The 21,602-nt window shown below is 40.2% G+C and overlaps 1 protein-coding gene across 11 annotated transcripts in view; it reads right to left on the bottom strand.

The window, feature by feature from the left end:
- Nucleotides 1-21,602, bottom strand: part of GPATCH2L (G-patch domain containing 2 like) — a 64,363-nt gene that overhangs the window by 10,159 nt on the left and 32,602 nt on the right. For 5 of the 11 annotated variants that reach the window (XR_004957375.1, XM_036247172.1, XM_036247141.1 and 2 more), the window contains exons 7-9: nucleotides 21,288-21,342; nucleotides 18,718-18,803; nucleotides 3,291-3,385 (exon numbers count right to left, since the gene is read on the bottom strand). Coding sequence is in view for 9 of the 11 variants with exons in the window: in XM_036247172.1 (XP_036103065.1) it covers nucleotides 3,291-3,385; nucleotides 18,718-18,803; nucleotides 21,288-21,342 (236 nt within the window). In the remaining 2 variants the exon portion in view is untranslated. Of the gene's footprint in view, nucleotides 1-2,678; nucleotides 2,792-3,290; nucleotides 3,386-11,015; nucleotides 11,138-18,717; nucleotides 18,804-21,287; nucleotides 21,343-21,396; nucleotides 21,437-21,602 lie in introns of those variants that run through there. The other 6 variants (XM_036247183.1, XM_036247158.1, XR_004957377.1 and 3 more) reach the window with 5 other exon arrangements.

Here is a 21,602-nt window from a genome sequence, read left to right as displayed (position 1 = left end):
TAAAGCCATAAAGAGAAAGGGAGTAGACATAAAAAGAAGAAAATAAAAGTGCAACACTTTCAAAAAGGATCTATACCATGACCCTATAAAAAGGTTCTTTTCCTTGGCCTTTTATTAATATTAGTACAAAAGGACAAGGCACGCCATTCCTTTCTGCTCTGCACCTCTCTAGCCTTATTAATATCTTTAAACTCAGTCAATTTCAACTCAAAACTTCCCACCAGTGGGGGAGGGGAAGGGGAAAAGATTTGTGGCTGCATGTTTAAGAAAGAAGCTGAATTCATCACAGTGACAGGGGAGAGTGTTGGCAGAGATCTGAGCTATTTATTCTTTTAGGAAAATCCTATAAAGAATGACACAAGGAAGCCTCTATCTGCAGTCTTGTTCATCACACTGGTGAAGAATCCGATAACAGATGTATGCAGCAGCGTGATTTAGTGCCAGGAGCTGGCCCCTGATGTGTATTAATACAGCGGCAAAGCGGAACGCACCTCTCTTCATCAGTCATTTCTATAAAAGAGGTGGAATCCGAGATGGCCCAATGTTAGGCAGAGCAAGCCCATTTGTTCTACTGACTGATGGTGCGGGCTCGGCTATGTCCTTCACCTCCATGGGGCACTCAGGTTGTGGATAGAAAAAAAAAAGAAACGTTCAGTGAAGCAAGCCTTAGTCAACAAGTGAGGGGAGGAGTTGGGATCAGTAGGGGAAATGTTTAATGCTCAAATCTGTTTAATACCTCCCAGGACATTTCCCAATTTGAATATGAAATAAGGATTTTAAATTCTTCTGAATAGTTCTTCTAAGAAACTAAAAGCAAAAAACAGAAGCTAGATATTAACTAGAAATAAAGAACAAAAAGATAAAAGGGGAGACTGTGTGTTATATATTTTTTTATCCTCACCCGAGGACATTTTTTCTTTTTTCTTTTTTTTGTTCAGATAGAGTGGGAAGGAGAGAGACGAAGAGAAAAAGAGAAACATCGACGTGAAAGGGACACATCGAGTGGTTTGCCACCCGCACGAACCCAACCAGGGCCTGGGACAAACTGCAACCGAGGTATGTACCCTTAGCGGAAACTGAACCCGGGTCTCCCTGGACCACAGGCCAATGCTCTAACTGCTGAGCCAAACCGGCCAGGGCAGAGACTGTGTTTTAATGCTTCCAATACCATAGATTGAATGAGGATCTGGATTTTGAACAGTCACAGTTTAGAACCAGCCCTATCATATAGAAGACAGAACTACCAACAGTGTTTAAGAGTGCAGCTCTTGCCCTGGCCGGTTTGGTTCAGCGGTTAGAGTGTCGGCCTACGGTCCAGAGAGGCCCGGGTTCGGTTCCCGCTGAGGGCACGTACCTTGGTTGCGATTGGTCCCTGGCCCTGGTTGGGTCGTGCGGGTGGCGACCACTCAATGTGTCCCTTTCACATCGCTGTTTCTCTCTCTCTTCCTCTCTCTATCTGAACAAAGAATGGAAAAATGTCCTCGGGTGAGGATAAAAAAAAGAGTGTAGAGTCTTAAGGAAACCTATGGCTCTGCAATGTATCAACCATGTGACCTTTGAGAACTGATTAACCTCTCCAAGCCTCGAATATCTCAGAATACTGGGAATAAAAACATCTACCCTATAAAGTTGTTGTAAACATTAAGTGAAATAATGTATGCAAAGGGTTTAGCTCAGAACATGACCATGTGGAAATCACTAAAAAAAAAGACCTGTGATTAAGATCGTCCATTATCATGACAATCTTAATTTGAACCATTATCAAGCAGTCTTCCCAAACAGGGCATGCTGAAACTTACTAAGTAAAAGTAAGGCAAAGAGTTCCCTATCTGTCAAAGGTCGAATCTCTACTCAACTATCAATTATATCAAAATACATAGTATTTTATTATAATATATAGTCTTTTTTGAAGAAAAGAAAATAATCTATGATATAATCAATTTCCACAGAATGAGTTCACTGTCATCAAGAAAATAACCGTAGGTATCAGAGATACCAGAGAAAGGGACTGGGGGTAGGTGAAAGGGAGTGATAGATAATAACTAGACTTTTTGGGGGTGAACACTTTGTACTGTACACAGAAGACTAATTATAAATGACCTGAAACTTACATAATAAAAAGAAAGAAAAAAAAGTGAAAAAGTGTATTTCTGACAGGTCCTACGACCAGATAAGGTCTTTTTCATTGAATTATGTTTTTATTGATTTTTTTAGAGAGAGAAGAAGGGAGAGATGGAAACACTGATGTGAAACAGAAACATCGACCGGCTGCCTCCTGCACCCCCAAAACTGGGGATCGAGCCCACAACCTAGGCATGTGCCCTGACAAGGGATTGAACCAGGACCTCTCAGTCCATGGGACGACACTCAATCCACTGAGCCACACTGGACGGACCCAGATATAGTCTTTTTATTCGGAGCAATTCATCCTAAATTGTATTGAAATAACATACTAGATTTTCTATGATTACTGATTATGTTTAAACTATCTTCTCTCAACTCCAAAGAAAAAGTTCTATAGACACCCAATATACCTGCTGATATAAATAAATAACTATCCCCTTTTGTCTTCATTTAAGGATAACATACATTTAGTTACGTGCATAAGTCATAAATGTATAGTTCAGTGAATCTTTACAAATGGATACACTCATTTAATCCTCACTTACTTCATGATATAGAACATATCCAGCATCCTAGAGATTTCTTTATGTCCTCTACTGATCATCAGTGATAGTCACTATTTTGGTTTCTACCAACTAGTTTTGCTCAGAAAACTAAAAGGTTTTAACTTGAAAAAGGGTTTTTAATTAGAAATTTCATGACAGGTAAAATATTAACGCCCTACATACATAAAAACAGTGAATGTTTTGTACTTTATACTAAATTAATAAATTTATACTAAATTTATTTATACTAAATAAATAAATCCATGTGATTCCTTTGCTACTGACTAAAATGCCACCCTAATGGGATTTTCATTAACACAAACCTAATTTCCTATCTGTGCTACAACAAAAGCAAAGATAACTGAAGACTATTTTAGTGAAATATAAGGAATTCAAACTCAAGAAAGCTGTGTGACTTCAGTCAGACAGAACTAGGTTTAAATCCTTAAAATATGTGTAACCTTGGGAAATTACCTTTTACATTCTCAGTTTTCCCATGTAAAATGGGAATAAAATGACCTATCTTATCATAAATATTTAGATAAAAAGGTATATAAAATACATAATATAGTGTCTGACACACAGAAGGTGCTCAATAAATGTAACTACATGTATAATTACCTGCATTTGGGCTAGACAGAGATGCTGTGGCCACAGGCTTCCGTTTCCTCTTGATGTCAAGTGAGCATGGGGGCCCCAAGTGTATGCTTGCCTGTCTGCAGAGGTAACAAAGAAAACATACTGCTTAACTTTGTAATTCTCATTGTGTTTAAAAGATTGTGTTCAGCCCAGATAAACTTGTTGACCATTATAAATATACTAACAAAGTCATCAAGTGTCGCCCTGGCCAGTTTGGCTCAGCGGTTAGAGTGTCGGCCTGCGGTTCGGAGAGTCCTGGGTTCGGTTCCTGCTAAGGACATGTACCTCGGTTGCAGTTTGTCCCCGGCCCTGGTTGGGTTGTGCGGGTGGCAGCCACTCGATGTGTCCCTTTCACGTCGATGTTTCTCTCTCTCTTTCTCTTCCTCTCTCTCCCTCCCACTCTCTCTGAACAAAAAATGGAAAAATGTCCTCAGGTGAGGAGAAAATCAATCAATCAATCAATCAATCAAGTGTCAGTACAAGATTATTCACAATTAATCAAAACTCACTCTTTACTCACAAAATATACCCATTCTAAACTTTTTACCTGATTAGTGAAACAGCAGACATTCAAGATTAATATCAGTAAATATGTTATTTCATTACATGCTAATTTTTGTACATTTTTCAAAAAAACTATAACCTCAATTGTTTTAAACTCGATAATGAAATACCTACTCCCGAGTGGTAATATACTGAAAAGTTTAATGCTGCATGAACACGGATATTTGCATAGAATTTTAATAGGAAGTTTAACCCTTCTGTCATTATACATCCAGTTTTTTAATAGAGTCTACATAGGAAATTGAGTTTCTGTGATTTTTAAAAATATAAATTATTTGCTAATATGTCCCCTTTCCTGAATGTTCAGCTTATTTTAAAAACAAAACAATGAGCGGTTCAACACTAGGAAAGCAAAGATTCTCTGAAAGACAATGGGCTTAACACTGAGACAGCTGATATGCTATTTTATTCCCCACTTCCTCCTTCCACTCCAACGAGACACATGCTACCCCTAACCAAGCTGAGTCTCACCTTTACAGAAAGCTTTCCTTAAACATTCAAGGCCTTATCTTCCATGAATTATTATTTAACTTCTGTACATATATCTTATTTCCCTAATGAGGCTTAATCTTCTTGAGAACAGAGAAATATTTATATTTCTTTCATAATTTTCCAATGTTCTAGCAAAAGACATATAGCTGATCCTCATTAATATCTGTTGACTAGAACTCATATGAATATATAAAAATCTAAAAACTGCCCAGCCGGTGTGGGTCAGTGGTTGAGCATTGACCCATGCACCAAGATGTCGCCGGTTCAATTCCCAGTCACCGCACATGCCCAAGTTGTGGGCCAAATCCCCAGTGGGGGGCATGCAGGAGATGGCCAATCAATGTTGTTTCTCGTCAATGTTTCTCTCTCTCCCTCTCCCTTCCTCTCTCTAAAATCAATAAAGAAAAAATTTGAAGGAAAAAAAAAGTTCTAAAAACCAAATAGCCAATTGTATAATTAAAATGGTTAAAATGGTAAACTTTGTTATGTACATTTTATCACAATATTTTTTTTTAAATAGAATATATAAGATATAAAAAGGAATACAGGAGACTTCCGGTCAAGATGGCAGCGTAGGTAAACGCAGTATCATGTCCCCCCACAACCACATCAAACTTACAACTAAACTACAGAACAACCATCATTCAAAACCGCCTGAATTCAAGCTGAATGGAAGTCCTACAACTACGGAATTAAAGCAGCAGCCACATCCAGACTGGTAGGAGGGGCGGAAGCAGACGGGCTGGCCCCACACCCACGTGTGGCGGATAAAAATCAGGAGGACACCTTGGCTGGGAAGGTCCTTCCTGAGGACTGAGGGGACCCCATCCCACACCAGGTGTCCTGCTCAGGGTTCCAGTGCCAGGAAGAGAAGTCGCCATCACTTCAGGCTGGAAAAACCAGCAGGAACTGAGGCTCAGGGAGGCTGAAGCGGCTGGAGCCCCAGGCAGCTCCTTAAAGGGCCCGCGCAGGGACTTACCGGACTCTCTCCCTCTAAGCTTGGAGGGGAGGCAGCTCGAGGAGCACCAGAGACATACAGGGAAGAACTGAGCTGTTTGGCACTGGAGCGAGGGCTGGAGAGGGGGCTTTCTCGGGGACAAACGTGCTGTCAGAGGCCTTTGTTCCTTTGGTGAACCCTTCCCTGGGGCGCAGACAGTCGCCATATCTGGGACTCCAGCAACCTGGCTCACACTGGTAGCCCCGCCCTGGTGACTCCCTGAGGCCCCGCCCCACCCCGCCCCACCCAACTTTCAAGCCCACCCAAGCTGTTGCCACTTGCTTAACCATAGGATTGGCCTGTCTTGGATCCTGCTTCAGGTTTTTCCTAAATTCTTTCAAACGAGCAGCATCTGGTCTCAGCGAGCCTCATACCTCTCATTAAGTAATACACTGAAACAAACACAGGGAGGCAGCCAAAATGAGGAGACAAGGAAACAGGTCCCAAATGAAAGAACAGAACAAAACCCCAATAAAAGAACTAAGCGAAATGGAGACAAGCAACCTAACAGATACTGAGTTCAAAATACTGCTTATAAGGATGCTCAATGAACTTAGTGAGAACCTCAGTGAACTTAGGGAGGGCCTCAAGAGCATAAAAAAGGACCAGTTAGAAATCATGGATACACAGTTAGAATTGAAGGAGGCATTAACTGAAATAAAGAATAATTTACACAGCTTCAATAATAGAGTACGTAAATCCAAGGAGCAAACCATCGATTTGGAATATAAGGAAGTAAAAAATGCCCAATCAGAACAGCAAAAAGAGAAAAGAATCCAAAAAAATGAGGATAGTGTAAGGAGCCTCTGGGACAACATCAAGCCTGCCAACATTCGCATCTTGGGGGTGCCAGAAGGAGAAGAGAGAGAACAAGAAATTGAAAACCTGTTTGAAACAATAATGGCAGAAAACTTTCCTAACTTGGTGAAGGAAACAGACATACAAGTCCAGGAAGCACAGAGAGTCCCAAACAAGATGAACCCCAAGAGGCCCACACCAAGACACATCATCATCAAAATGCAAAAGGTTCAAGACAAAGAGAGAATCTTAAAAGCAGCAAGAGAAAGGCAGCTAGTTACCTACAAGGAAGTTCCCATTAGGCTGTCAGCTGATTTCTCAAAAGAAACTTTGCAGGCCAGAAGGGAGTGGCAAGAAATATTTAGAGTAATGAAAAGCAAGAACCTACAACCAAGATTACTCTATCCTGCAAAGCTGTCATTTAGAATCGATGGCCATATAAAAACTTTCCCAGACAAGAAAAAGTTAAAGGAGTTCATCACCACCAAACTGTTATTATATGAAATGATGAAGAGTCTCTTTGAAGAAAAAGATAAAATATATGAACAAACAAAATGGCAATGAACACATATCTATCGACAATGGAATCTACAAACAAAATGAACAGGTAGAACAGAAACATTCTCATAGATACAGAGAACATTTTGTTGATTGCCAGTTGGGAGGGGGGTTGGGGGAATGGGTGAAAAAGGTGAAGAGATTAAGAAGTACAAATTCATTGCTAGACTGACAAACCTCAAAGGGAAAGGGGTTGGGGGGGTGGGAAGAAATAAACCAAAGAACTTATATGCATAACCAATGGACACAGACAATAGTGTGGGAAAGGTGGGAGGGGGGCGGGAGTGGGGAGGAGGGGGTCAATGGGGGGAAAATGTGGAACATCTGTAATACATTTTACATCCAACAATAAAGATTTAAAAAGAAAGGAATCTAGTAAAATTATACCAGATGAGCTCCTAATTGGTACTCCTAGCTGGAGATCAAGTCTATTCTTGAAACTAGAACCTCAGTCAAATCTAAGAGAACCTAGTTAGCAAGGCAACAAGACAACTGGTGAATAGACACATTTTCCTGGGACTCCCAATCTGGCAGTATTTTTCATAGAACATAATTTCTCATTATAGTTCTCTCTCTCTCTCATGCTCTTTTCTCCAAACAGCAAAAGCTTAAGAAACCATTCAATTTATAAATAAGGAAAGATAACAATTTGACTGAGATCATAAGACATTTTTTAGAATGCAAAGGACACCAAAATAGGCAAAGATTTACACTATAAAGCCTGTGGTTTGACAAAGTCTGTCCAAATCACCTTTTATTGATCCTTCTCTTCTGTATGGAAAAAGGAGTCAACTTTAGAATAGTTAATTCCAAAATTCCAACTTGAAATGTAAAGTAAGTGTATAAAGAAGGGAAAACAATTCATCTTTCATACCTTACATAAGTTCTGAGAATAAGTCTAAATCAGCATGCTGATTTAATAATAAGAAAGATAGATGACAGAATGTCAAAAGTAGACAGACTTTGGTCCAAATGCAGAGGTGATAACTCCCTTTGAAGCCAGACACCGGCAGAAAAGAAACTGACACTACAACATTTTGTTTCTCTTCAAAACAGAATATACAGAATAGTTTCCATCTTCTCTACAAACCAGGTATTGAGTACACTCAGACGTAATCTCACACTGTCCAGGCACTTTGTTCTAATTCCATCCTGCTTCCCCTTAAGGTACTTCAGAAAGAGAAACAAGTCAGACAAAGGGTTAACAGTTTGTATTTATGCTATTTCTTCTTTACCTGAAGCTTATCAAGGACTCTCCAAAACTTCTTAGATTAAATGTTAACACTATTTCTTCAAACTTAACTATTTTATCAGGACAATGGTACCTTTGAGCTGTGGGGTGTAGGGCAAGAAAGGCAAAGACTAGGAGCTTCTGGGGTTCTTTCTGGTAATGTTCTATTTCTGGATGCTGAAAATTCATCAAGGATAATTTATTTGTAAACTTCTCTATATGTACATTGTCCTTCAATTAATTAAAAAACTCTGCTTCTTCAAGATCAATGTTTATAAAATGCTGAGTTGTAGAAAACAGATGCAAAATGAAAAGCCTTAGAAAAATACTTAAAAGGGCTTTAAGATATTCATTCTCAAAGTAACAACTTGGGCTGAACTAAATAAATATTGCCTATTATTTACACACTGTGCATCATTTTTACAGCTTTGCATGTTTGATACATGTCAGTAAGCTGGTTAAGGGCACCTATTATATCACTCATTTATAGACCTAGTCAGTATCATTTATCTCACATTTTTAAGGAATGATGCATTTTGGAGTGAAAAGATGAAACCATTTATGTACCAATGTTTACATTTTTAACCATTTTAAATAGAAAGACAGTGGTTTTTAAAAATACTTATTTAAGTAAAATGAAAATAAGTATTATTTTACCTACTACTTTGCACATAGGTTATTAGACTGCACTATATTCTACAACATCCTTAGGGGATTGTTGTGAACACAAAGGCTCAATGTGGTCCTCACCACGTCCTGCCCCTCTGGGCCATGGTCCTTGGATCCCCACTCTTCCCTGCTCAGTGATGCTACAGGCTTCTGAGTTAATTGTCTCTACATTAAATGCCCCTCAACTGCTAAGCCTCCAGCCTGTTACTTCTCTGTACGTAAATGTTTTATTTCTACCACCTCATTCCCACCCCGAGTGGTTACCTGGAACATTCTAATTCCTTCACATTTTGTAAATCTCCTCTGTTTATAACTTAGGAAAGAACGAAAGGCTTTCCAAGGAAACCAGATAACAAAATGTATTAATAACTTTACTTTGTTGTACAGTATGTATTTTTGTGTGGACTATTTCCTTTTTCAACAGGTTTTTTGCTTCTTCCATTGCTCATTGAGTTTTTAGTGCGTTCTGGGGTATGCTGGTAAACAAAACAGTCTCCTCCCTAAAGGGCCAGTAGTCTAGTCCTATTTCCAACTGCACAACTCTTCTAGCTACAGAACCTGAATCACAGAGAAACCGAGGCAGAAATAAAGGAAAGACATGTTCATTCCTAAAACTCAGTTTAATGCTTCTTCCTTCTTAAAACATTTCTCTTAAGACCATGTCCATGTTAGATGGCTATTTCATAAGAAATAAAAATCACATCTTAGGGCTGAGTACAGAAGAGATATTTGTCTCTCTGTCCCTTCCTAGTTAAGATCTGGGGAGGGAAGAAGAGAAACAGTCAACTTGTTATAGAAGGACAGTAAGACATTGTCCTTCCTTTTGGTTTTACGTGAACACTGGTAATGGTAGAGTTTATAGCTTGGAAAAATCTGTTTTTCCCTGTGAAGGCTCTGTCTGCTTGGGAAGAACCTTAGAGGACAAAAAAGGATGAGAACCCAGAACAAGCCTGGGGAAAGCAAGGAGGAAGCTTGGTGATTGGTGCAAGAGGATTTAAAGAAGACAGAACATGGAACCTGCCACACTGCAGAGCACATTCAGAACCTAGCACAACCCTGTTCAGGAGTAATGAATAATCTCCTGGGGCTGGAACTTGAGCATGGGGAAGGCAACTGCTACAGCCTCAGCTTCCTATTTAAGAGATAGTCCCAATTTTTTGTTTATCCCAAAATAATTGCTTATCAGTCAATTGCAGACATGAAGAATTAAGGAAGGAGACAAGCCAGTGTGGCTCAGTGGACTGAGTGTCATCACATGGACTGAGAGGTGCTGGTTCAATTTCTGGTCAAGGTACATGCCCAGGTTGCTGGCTCAATCCCTAGTGGGGGGTGTACAGGAGGCAGCCAATTGATGTTTCTCTCTCTCTCTCTCTCTCTCTCTCTCTCTCTCTCTCTCTCTCTCCCTTTCTCTAAGAAATCAATAAAAACATATAAAAAAAAAGAATTAAGGAAGGAAAGGAAAAATAAAGATTCTGACCTACCTATTTCATTTCAGCGTATTTAATTACCTTGGCTTCTTTTCTTTTTAATGTGTTATTTCTTTAATTTGTGTTATTTTATTCAGACAGTATACTGTCTACTCACAAGATAGAAACTTCGAAGGACAATGAACAAGTTAGATATCACAAAAGACAGGGAAAAAGAGTCTGAGCTTCCCCTTCTCAACACACAGAGCCCCAGCTCTATAGGTAGAAAGGGTAGAAAATTTTTTTTTCTTTATTGATTTTAGAGAAAGAGGAAAGGAGAGGGAGAGAGATAGAAACATCAATGAGAGAGACCACCAACTGGCCACCTCCTGCATGCCCCCCACTGGGGATCGGGCCCACAACCCGGACATGTGCCTGGACCAGAAATTGAACCGGTATTTCTTGGTGTGTGGGTCGACATTCAACCACTGAGCCACACCAGCCAGGCGAAAGGGTGGAAGATTTAATTAGACTTTTAAAAACTCTTTTTCAAGAGCACTGTATAGTTGCTTGTGTTGCAAACTGTACTATTTGTGGGGGAAGGGGACCTTTCAATTATATAGGGGCAAAAAAAAAGCTAAGTATTAGTTAAGCTAAAATCTCTACCAGGTTATTAGAACTTCCTTCTCAATTGAAGTGGCAAATGTTTATCAGAATGATATAAGGAGCTTTTACAAAATATACATCCCCCACCATGCTGGGGTGAGAGAAGAATCAATAATATGTTTATTTTGAAATTTCTTCTCAAGTAATACTGATAAGCTTCTACCTACTAGGAACATTACTTAATTAAAAAATATACCAAATTCCCAAAGCTAAGCTAGTCAATAAAAGAGATCTACATATTTAACTTAAAGAATAACAGAACGATTAAAATGAATATAAATGTAGACACCAAATACTGTTCCCCAGTATATAAGCAATGAACCTACAGAAAAGACAGGCGAGGCTTGTTCCGTGTCATCTGACGGCGCCTCAGTATTCCTCAGCACTACTTCTGTCACAGCATGCAGCCAGGTCAGGACTTGCCCTAAAAGCTTCAAATTCAGCAGTACTTGCCAAAAAGAATGTATGGGGGAAATGAGCATTGAAAGCAACAAATACAGTCTTTAAAAAGTTTACTTCAGAAAAAGTCATTAAATTCGTATTGTAAGTGTGAAGGTGAATACTGAGGATGAACAATTAATTGAAAGAATATTCTGTATATCCATGCATAAACACAACATTTCTATTTTTTGCTGCAGGTAACCGAAAGATCAGGTGAGTTGTTAAAACTGCAGTGTTACTTAGGAAACTGGGCAGATCACTATGTCCCTGGGGCAGGAATGTACTTTTAGGGGGAAAAAAAATTACTTTGAGAAAAACATGCATGTTTAATAGAGCCAATGTTGGCAAAAAAATAACTGAAGTGACTGCTTTAGATTTAGAACAAAGATGTTTAGAGTCACTGCTAAGGAGAGAAAACAGTCTTTATCTGCCAATGGTGAGCTAATTTAAGGAAGAGTTCACCTTCAACAATCACTCACTTTTAAAAAAAAAATTTTTTTTATTAATTTTAGAGAGAGAGGGAGAGGAAGAGAGAGATAGAAATAATGATGAGAAAGAACATCGACTGGCCACCTCCTGCACGCCCCCCCACTGGGGATCAGGCCCACAACCCGGGCATGTGCTCTGACGGGGAATCGAACCAGCGACCTCTTGGTGCATGGGTCGATGCTCAACCACTGAGCCACAAGGGCCAGGCAAAAATCACTCATTTTTAAAACCCAATTGAAAGTTCATTTTTTGCATAAAATATAAGTCATTGTGAAAAGGTATTTATTTGCTATATTTTTCCTTAAACACCTACAAGTTAGTAACATCAAGAAAAAATTATTGATATTTCTAAGGACCAAAGTTCATCTATATCATATATTCCAATGACTCTCCTTAATTACTAATCTATTCACCTCAATTATTATTATTATTATTATTTATTTTTTTTTTTTATCCTCACCCGAGGACATTTTTCCATTTTTTGTTCAGATAGAGTGGGAGGGAGAGAGAGGAACAGAGAGAGAGAGAGAAACATCGATGTGAAAGGAACACATCGAGTGGCTGCCACCTGCACAACCGACCAGGGCCAGGGACAAACTGCAACCAAGGTACGTGCCCTTAGCAGGAACCGAACCTGGATCTCTCAGGACCGCAGGCCGACGCTCTAACGGCTGAACCAAACCGGCCAGGGCACCTCAATTATTTTTAACAAAAATGTCTGGAGGCCTATCCTATGTAAAGCACTATGCTGGGTGTGGAGAGAGTATACCCAAGATGACTGAGCCCAGGGCCCTTGCATCAGGAACTCACAGCATACTGACGGAGGCCGATGCATAAAGAACAAACAGATCCAGACACTGCGATGCAATTCAGGAACAAGCAAAGTGCCAAGGTAAAATAAAGGAAAACCAAATTAAATCTAGGGAAGAGGAGACAGCCCCTTCCTCACATGTGTTTTATCTTCAGGGGTAACCGGCAGTTATTAAACACCCAGGAGGGAAAATATTTTTGCAGACTTGCACACAGGAAAGGATCCAGGCCTCTGACACTTGAAGCAGCTAAGGGAGAGAAACCCACTTCACAATCATAGGATACAGTGGAGGTTTATCTAACAGGATGACATCCTGGCAATTCCACTAGTGTTTTCACTCAAAACTAACCCTCAGCAGTCTGTGACAAACTGCTCACTAACACCTGAAAACTCTCCATAATCTACTTCCCTCGGCTGAGCCAAGGCTGACACATCGTGAAGCTGTTTCATGCCACCCACAGGAGCAGAACAGCTTCACATCGGTTGGAAAGGTGGGTATATTACAATGGCAAAAAGAGAGAGAAAATGCTGTTATCACTCTACTTAGGCAGTAAGATGCCAGCTGGCTGAGAGCTGCTATAAACAAGACCCTCCAACAGAAAGATTCAAGAACTGTGTACTATATAATGGGAAGTTCCAGTAGAACTGACAGCCTAATGGGCAATATTACAGCAGAAACACTTCCTCACACATGGCCCAAACTGAGGCACTAAAGAGGTGAGCAAGAGCTGCTGGGCATCATAGCATCCCCAAAAGACACAGGATTATCAAAAGGTTCTCTCCCCCAAGCCCTGAGGTAAAACCTGAGGCTGTTTACTATGGCTCCAAAGGTCAAAATTAATAGCACGAATCGAGTCTTCTTCTGGCTCTTTGAAACTCCTTGTCAAGTGGCACAGCCAGCTGGGCACACAACTGTGATATGCAGATCATAACGTTTGTGAACAGATAAAATGAATTACAATGAGCACAGCCTATCATATTTCAAATCTCTAACGGGCAGGAAGGTCTCTCTTTTTCATCTAAAACTGTCCAAATGCCTCCTCTTACAGTCCATTTGAGGCCATTTAAGCACTTCAAGAATCTGTACTACAGCTCATTAACAAACAGCTCTGGAAGCCAACTCAAAGTTTAGAACACTACACTATCCTAGGGACAAGGTAGGGTAGTAACTATGTAACAAAAATAGTATTAGCTACCAGTATATGAAATATTCAAATACAGTATTTCATTTTGATAACTACTAGCCTAATAAATATTGATATTTCTATTTTAAAGATGAGGAAACGGAGGTATGGGGACGTTAAGTCATTTGCCCAGGTAAAGCCGAGATTCTTACCTGGGTCTAGTATCCGCTAATAGAGATTAAGAACTTCACAAGAAGAAATAAATGGAAATGGTTATACACTAGCAAATCACTACCCAAAAGAAAGGAAAGTTGACGAAAACTCAAAGCTGCCACGAGACATTTAAAACTACCACTGGTGGTCTGTGCATCATACAGAGAGGTAGCAACAGATAAGTTATGGTTTTCTAAGGCAATAATGGTAAGAAAAGCTATCCTGGACAATCAATCAATCTGTCAGTTTGGGAAAAGTTGCCTACAACACCAGCCCCTTATTATCATTCTTGATAGCAATACCACAGCCTCTACCAGAACACCAACCACACCATCTGCTGTTTGAGCAGCAGCAATTCTTAACACCAACACCAAGTACACTATTTTTAATAGCAACATCCCAGTGCTAGCAAACAAAACAACCAAACCAAAACAATTGGTTTAAGAATTTCATCCATACACCCTGCCAACTAGCTAGCAATCCAGACACCCCTCCAGCAAGTCCTCCCAGTTGTTAATCACCATGTGCAGGGCATGAGCTAAACGCTAACTAACACTCTCTTCTCACCTACAGCAGGTCTTTAAAGCCAAGAGAAGTGGTGTGCTACCTCCCACAAAAATCATGCTCACAGCATCAAAGCACAGAGCTCATGCCAATTATGATATGAGATTCCTGTTAAGCAAATTACAAAGAACCAGCCGTAAAACCATATGCATTTAGGGCAACAGTTCTTAACCCTAGCTGCATAAATAATGCCAATGCTTGGGCCTCATACCAGACCAATTAAATCATAATCATGGGAAGTGGGGCCCAGCATAGATATATTTTTTTAAACTTCTCAGGTGATTCCAAAGTGCAGCGAGGGTTGAAAACCACCAAACCGAAGTATTTCTAGAGTGGTATTTCTGAAAACCCCTTAACCTACAAATCTATTAGGCAGCACAAACACCACAGACTCCCCTGTCCCATGCACTGCACCCACCATCTGGGCTGTATTAAAATGAAACATCAATAAAATCCCGGTCCCATTATTTCTTTGTTTATAGCAATGAGATACTAAACAAGGGAGTGCCTTGAGGTCACCCGTGGCCCCCGGCAACACGAGGCCTCACACTGAGAACCAGGGCTGTATAATGTTGTAGCAATGAGAAGGTGGTTAAGGGGTCCTCACTCACATAAGGTGAGTGTGGGGGACTGTGGGACTGGCCAAGTCCAGGCAAGCAGCAGCCTCAGCTCAATAACCTGACAGGAGGAACCTTCACAGTTCAGGCATGATTATCAAACTCTTTGTGCTCTTAAAGGAGAGTAATTATAGGCATGTGAAAAAAGAAAAGCACTCCCCGAGGAGCTCTTCCTCACATGCTTCCCAAGAGGCACGAGGGCCATTAAAAATTCCATGATGAAGAGGAAAAACAGCCTGGGAACAGCCAGGAGGCAATACAGCAAATTAATACACCAGTCCTCCTCAGGGAAAGCTGCGATAAAACAGGAAACACTTCTCTCTTCGCAAAATAAAATTATACCACTAATGATAACATAGTCACCACACACACACAAATCGTTCTAATGATGGGTATGTAATTCCCAGTGCTGCCCAGATGGTTTGAAAGAAATTTTTCCTACTACAGATAAAATGGAACAAGAAAAATAAAATTTCCATTCGAAACAGTTTTTGATACAGTCATTCACCTGCCTCTTCCCTACCACCACCAACCTTTAACACTCCCCTTCCTAGGTGCCAAGCTTTGTTAAATCGTCCACTCCACAAAGCCCACCATCCAGTGCTCAATCCAATCTCATCCATCAGCCACAACGAAAACTAGACTGCTCCTTCTCTGCTGACTCTTGCCAGGCAAGGACCCCACTATTTCAAAGGAATGAGGGAATCCCCAAGGGCTCAGTGTTTCACCATGCACATTTCTAAAATCTACATAGAGGTCACTTGTGCTGACCACTTCCATGGATTAGTGGTCACCAAATTTTAATAGGTATGTACCTTCATGAGTAAAACATTTGAAAATTTGAAAAACACCCCATATATATGTAATACACACACACACAAAACAAAAATATGTGCTGCTAGAATAATATAGGTACAATTTAAAACAAAAAAAAAGTTAAGGATAAGAAAATAAATAAATGTAAGTTTAAAAACTTTCTTCCCCTTCCCCAAAGAACCTCACACGCACAATCCACTTTGTATCCACTACCTAGAAATGACGTCAAGAAGGACAAGCTAGGAGCTATAATTGTCCACATTCTCTCGCCTTGCTTTTAGCAATGGAAGTAATATTTCCCTGGAGCTGAGTGCACCAGAAGCACAACCTAGACTTTCTTATGTTTCTAAGTCCAGCTACAAGCACTGCCAGCAAAAGAATGAAAATGATGTGAATAACGAGGTACACAAAGACAAGAAGTTGACACCCACTCTAGCCAGGAGGAGGCTTTTTTAAAGGCAACAGGAAACCTGACAAAAGCACGGATACTGAGCACAGCACAGCTCTAGGTAGCAGAGGTGAAGGAAGGCTAATAATCCACTTTCAGTATCTGACATGATGTGGTGCTATTATATCTTCCCAAAGAGTATACAACAGCCATTATTTTATTTTGTATTAGACAAAAAGCTTGAGGACTGCTTTCCTACGAATTGAAATCATTGTGTCTTCCAAGATAGCTTGAATACCATCTCCTCTAAAAAAACTCCGAGCCTGCCCTGGCCAGTTTGGCTTAGCGGTTAGAGCATCGGCCTGTGGTCCAGAGAGACCCAGGTTTGGTTCCCACTGAGGGCACGTACCTATGTTGCAGTTTGTCCCCGGCCCTGGATGGGTCGTGCAGGTGGCAGCCACTCGATGTGTCCTTTTCACATCGATGTCTCTCTCTCTCTCCCTTTCTCCCACTCTACCTGAACAAAAAAATGGAAAAATGTCCTCGGGTAAAGATTTTAAAAAAAGAAAGAAAAACTCCAAGCCTTTAAGTTAGAAGTCCCTCCCTCCTCTGTGCTTCATATCATTGTGGTGCACACCTTTATGCACTTATCACTCCATATTGTAATTGTCAATTTCCACACCTGACTTTCCCATGAGAATGGAAGCTCCTTAAGAGTAGTACTTAAACGAAGACCCTGTCACACAGTAGGGAGTCAGCAAATGTTGAATGAATGAATGATGAATATATTGCAATCTACTGAAGAAAAGACCTTACAATAGTTTATAATTATCCCACAATTTTCCATTTTCCTAGTAACACCATTTATGATGGTCTCTCTTTTCAAAAGACTTTCCCCATTTAAATACTATATCCCTAGAAAGTTGAGCAGCAGTTTATGGTACAGAGTTTATTGTTACAGCTCACAGTGGAAGTTCTAACTGTATCCATGAAAGAATAACTTCTTTGTGCACTCTGTACCCCAAATATTATGAACATATACATGTAAGAACGTACTAGGAAGAAAAGAAAATCATCAGAACCTTGGAAAAAAATTCTTTGTGCTATTAGAAATAATAAAAGTCCTTTGGTTCAGCCTATTAACTGTTCTGTGCACAACAGTCCTGCTAGGAGATGCTACAATTAAAACCGTATTTATTTTGTATGTCACCTAACTTAAAGAGAATTTATATTAAGAGACGCTAAATTCATTTTGCTCAGGATTCATTCTGACAAATATATACTAAATGCCTACTAAGTGCCAGACACTGCGTTAGATGCTGGGGAGATATCAGGAAACAAGACATGTTGTCTCAAAGGGTAAGAGATCTTTCTTTCTTACAGCTGCATAATATTCCACTGTGTATATGTACCACAGCTTTTTTATTCCCTCATCTACTGATGGGCACTTGGGCTGCTTCCAAATTTTAGCTATTGTAAATAGCACTGTTATGAACACAAGGGTGCATATATTCTTCCTGATTGGTGTTTCAGGCTTACTAGGATATATTCCAAGAAGTGGGATCACTGGGTCAAATGGTAGTTCCATTTTTAATGTTCTGAGGAAACACCATACTGTTTTCCATAGTGGCTGCACCAGTCTGCACTCCCACCAACACTGTACTAGAGTCCCCTTTTCTCCACTCCCTCAACAGCATTTGTTGTTTGAGGATTTGTTGATGGTCACCATTCTGGCAGGTGTGAGGTGATATCTCACAGCCCTTTTAATTTGAGATGGCCCCTTTAAATAGGATGGTCTGAGAGGGCCTTCCTGAGGAGGTGGCTCAAGTTGAGATGAGAAGGAGCCAATCCTGGGAACTGCTCTAAGACAGTAGTCCAGGCAAAGGGAGCACATGTGAAGGTTCAGAGGCAGGAAAGGGTTGCTAATTTTGAAGAACAAAATGGAGCTCCCTGGTGCAGCTGGATCCCTTCCCCAGCGAAGAAGAAGGAGTTTATAAAAGGGGGTTAGACATACAGGCAGAAGTCAGATTACACAAGATTTTGTAAGTTATGGCAAGGACCATTAATAATGCTCTTTGTCCTGGCCAATGTGGCTCAATGGTTGAGCCTTGACCCATGCACCAAGAGGTTGCCGATTCAATTCCCAGTCAGGGCATATGCCCAGGTTGTGGGCCAAATCCCCAGTGGGGGGCATGCAGGAGGCAGGCAATCGATGTTCTCGCTCATCGATGTTTCTATCTCTCTCTCCCTCTCCCTCTAAAATCAATTTAAAAATAATAATAATAACGCTCTTTGAAAATGGGGCTTTTAGCAGAAGAAATATGAAATATGAGCCTGAAAACTTCGGTCAAAGTTGAAACTTAAATTACACACCAATCATATGACCACAGGAAAGATAATCTCACCATTCTGCCTGTTTCTACAACTGTAAAACATCCAATGACCTCAAAAGTTTTTGTAAAGATCAAATTGGCTACTACACACAAACACACTTTGTAATTTTAAAAGTACTGTAAAAAGGAAAATGGCATTGTCTGGAAGAAACAGTCACAAGAGGACAATTACCTGGCAGAGCAGTGTGCTGGTGAACACCTTCGGTGAGAAGCATCAGCAAGAACATCCAGGGAATAGAGGGGAGAAAGGGGATTCAACTGCAAAAATAAATAAGATTATTTTAGTAAAGCTTATATGAGATAGACTGGATCATAAATGGTAACCTGCTATTTGATTACGTTTTTCCCTTTGACCATTCAATTCTTTTGCTATCCCACAGATACCATTCAGTAAGGTTGTGCACATTCAACAGTGTATTCTAGTACCCCTCATCTTCCCCACCCCACCAAAACTATTTGTTTTCAAAAACTTCTGATAAGCAATAATTACTTAAATGGCAGAAGATAGTACAGCGGACACTTGAACAAACGTGGGGGTTAAGGGCGCCAACCCCCAGCATAGTCGAATATCCATGTATAACTTTTGATTTCCCAAAAACTTAGCTACTAATAACCTACTGTTGACCAGAAGCCTTGCTGATAACATAAACAGTCGGTTAACACATATCTTGTATGCTATATGTGTTAAATACTGTAATCCTACAGAAAATAGTAAGAAAATCATGAAGAAAAAATACATCTCAGTATTTATTTTTTACAATCTATGTATAAGTGGACCTGCACAGTTCAAACCCGTGTTGTTCAAGAATCAACTGAACTTTATAATTGACATAATGGGAACTTATGCCTATTGATTATCAGCCCTTGGGCCTAAGAATGTTTCTTTATTGATTTTTAGAGAGAGATGAAGGGAGAAGGAGAGACAGAAACATCGATGAGCCCTGGCCAGTTTGGCTCAGCGGTTGAACGTTGGCCTGCGGACCAGAGAGTCCCGGGTTTGGTTCCCGCTAGGGACACGTACCACAAAAAAAAAAAGAAAGAAAGAAAGAGAGAGAGAACATCGATTGGCTGCCTCCTGCATGTCCCTCACTGGGGATCGGCCCCACAACCTGGGCATGTGCCCTGACTGCTAATCGACCCAGCGACCTCTTGGTGCATGGGTCGATGCTCAACCACTGAGCCACCCCAGCCGGGCCTAAGAATGTTTCCAGTGAATAACTGATTAGCACATACCAGCAGCACAGTGTAGTGAAAACAGAACTACATTAAGAATTAGAACAACTACCATTTAGTTCCAGTCTACCACTGAGTTGCCATGTATTAAAAGCTACATAATCTGTTTGAGCTTTACTATCCTCACCTGTGAAATGGAGGTATCTCTATCTGTCTTACCTATTTTACAGGGTTATTATGAGGACTGACTGAAACAATGCTTTCAGTTTACAAAGCAATGTCAGTTTCTCATCTATAAAACATCTATGGACCTCAAAAGGTGGTTGCAAGGATCAAATGGGATACTATACATAAAAATACTTCACTTTATGTTTGCCAGCGTTCTTTGGACTTTTTCCACAATAGATAAACCTCCCCCAAAATTTCAGAACTAAATATATTTTAAGACTGAAAGAATTCCAAATGGTAATTTCAAAAGAACTCAAAGAATACAAACTACAGAACTATTCTCTGTGTCAGAGGTTCTAGTAGTGGTTCTACGAGCTCTATGACTTTGGACAAATAGTTTAATCTGTAAATAACACATCTGGACAAGGTAATACCCAAAGGTCCTCTTCTGCCTTCAGATCCTCTGATTGCAAACACGATGAGCACTCTAGAGTGGAGTTCCCTAAACTGCAGTCTCCCACATACCACCTTAATGATAGTTTTCCTTATCTGCCCACCTGCACTGTTTACTTAATTTGTTATTTTTAATCTTCACCCGAGGATATTTTTCCATTGAATTGTAGACAGAGAGGGAGGGAGGGAGGGAGAGAGGGAGGGAGGGAGGAAAAGAGAGACAGAAATATTAATGTCAGAGAGATACCTCCACACGACCCTGACCAGGGATCCAACCTGCTACCCAGGTATGTGCCCTTGACCGGAATGGAACTGAACCCACAACCCTTTGGTCTGCAGGCCAATGCTCTAACCACTAAGCCAAACTGGCCAGAGCTACTAAATATTTTTATATCAATTATTATTACTCAGCCTTGTCCTTACTCTATTTCCATGAAATAACGAGTTTGATATAATGATTACATCTATTTTATAACTAATCACCACAATAAAGCAACCTCTCCTCCAAAATTAAAAGTTTCAAATAATAGCCACTGTTAGTAATTTTAAAACGATGACCCCTACAAAGGACTAGATGTGCCAAGGGCTCCCTCAGTGAGTAGTTAGGGACAAGATTAAGAGGGCAAGGCTCTAAGCCCTCGACCCCACTTCACCCAAAGTAGCTCTTCCTTCTGTTTATACTGTAGGCTTCAACATTGTAATTCTCAGCACGAGATTCTGCTGCTGAACTAAACCATAAGCAGAAGAGGACCATTCTGATTTCTTACTGCAAAGTTCAAAATAAAACTTAAAATGGGGTTCCTATGAAATATGTTTTACAACTAATAAACTAAAGATTACAGCTGAACCTACCAAGAAGAATTAGCTACAGTTCTTATCAGTGAATATCTATTCTTGGGAAACGGTCCTCCAAAAAAATGAGAATAACATAGGGAACAGGAATCTTACCTCATGTGCACAAGCAGAAATGTGAGGAAAATCAGAAGCCAACACTTTTTTCTTTCTAAAGAAAAGGAGATCAAGTGATAAAATAAAGATGACAAAGAAAAGACCTTACCTGGTTTCGTTCCCTTTTCCCAGCTGATGGTAACCAGACACTAAAGAGAGGGAGAGAATAACAGTAAAGAAAACAATAAAAGAAGTGGTAAGAAAATTATAGAGAGAAGAAGATAAAAAAATGTTGGCATAATGAAGTGAAGACAAAGAAAGAAATGGGAAAAGATGGAATTGGAAAAAGAGATGTTAATGTCTGAACCTGTCTGT

This window comes from Molossus molossus, unplaced genomic scaffold, assembly GCF_014108415.1.
Source record: "Molossus molossus isolate mMolMol1 unplaced genomic scaffold, mMolMol1.p scaffold_m16_p_1, whole genome shotgun sequence".
Classification (NCBI taxonomy): Eukaryota; Metazoa; Chordata; class Mammalia; order Chiroptera; family Molossidae; genus Molossus; species Molossus molossus.
Note: the sequence above shows the minus strand (reverse complement) of the source record. Positions and strands in the feature narration are given on the sequence as shown.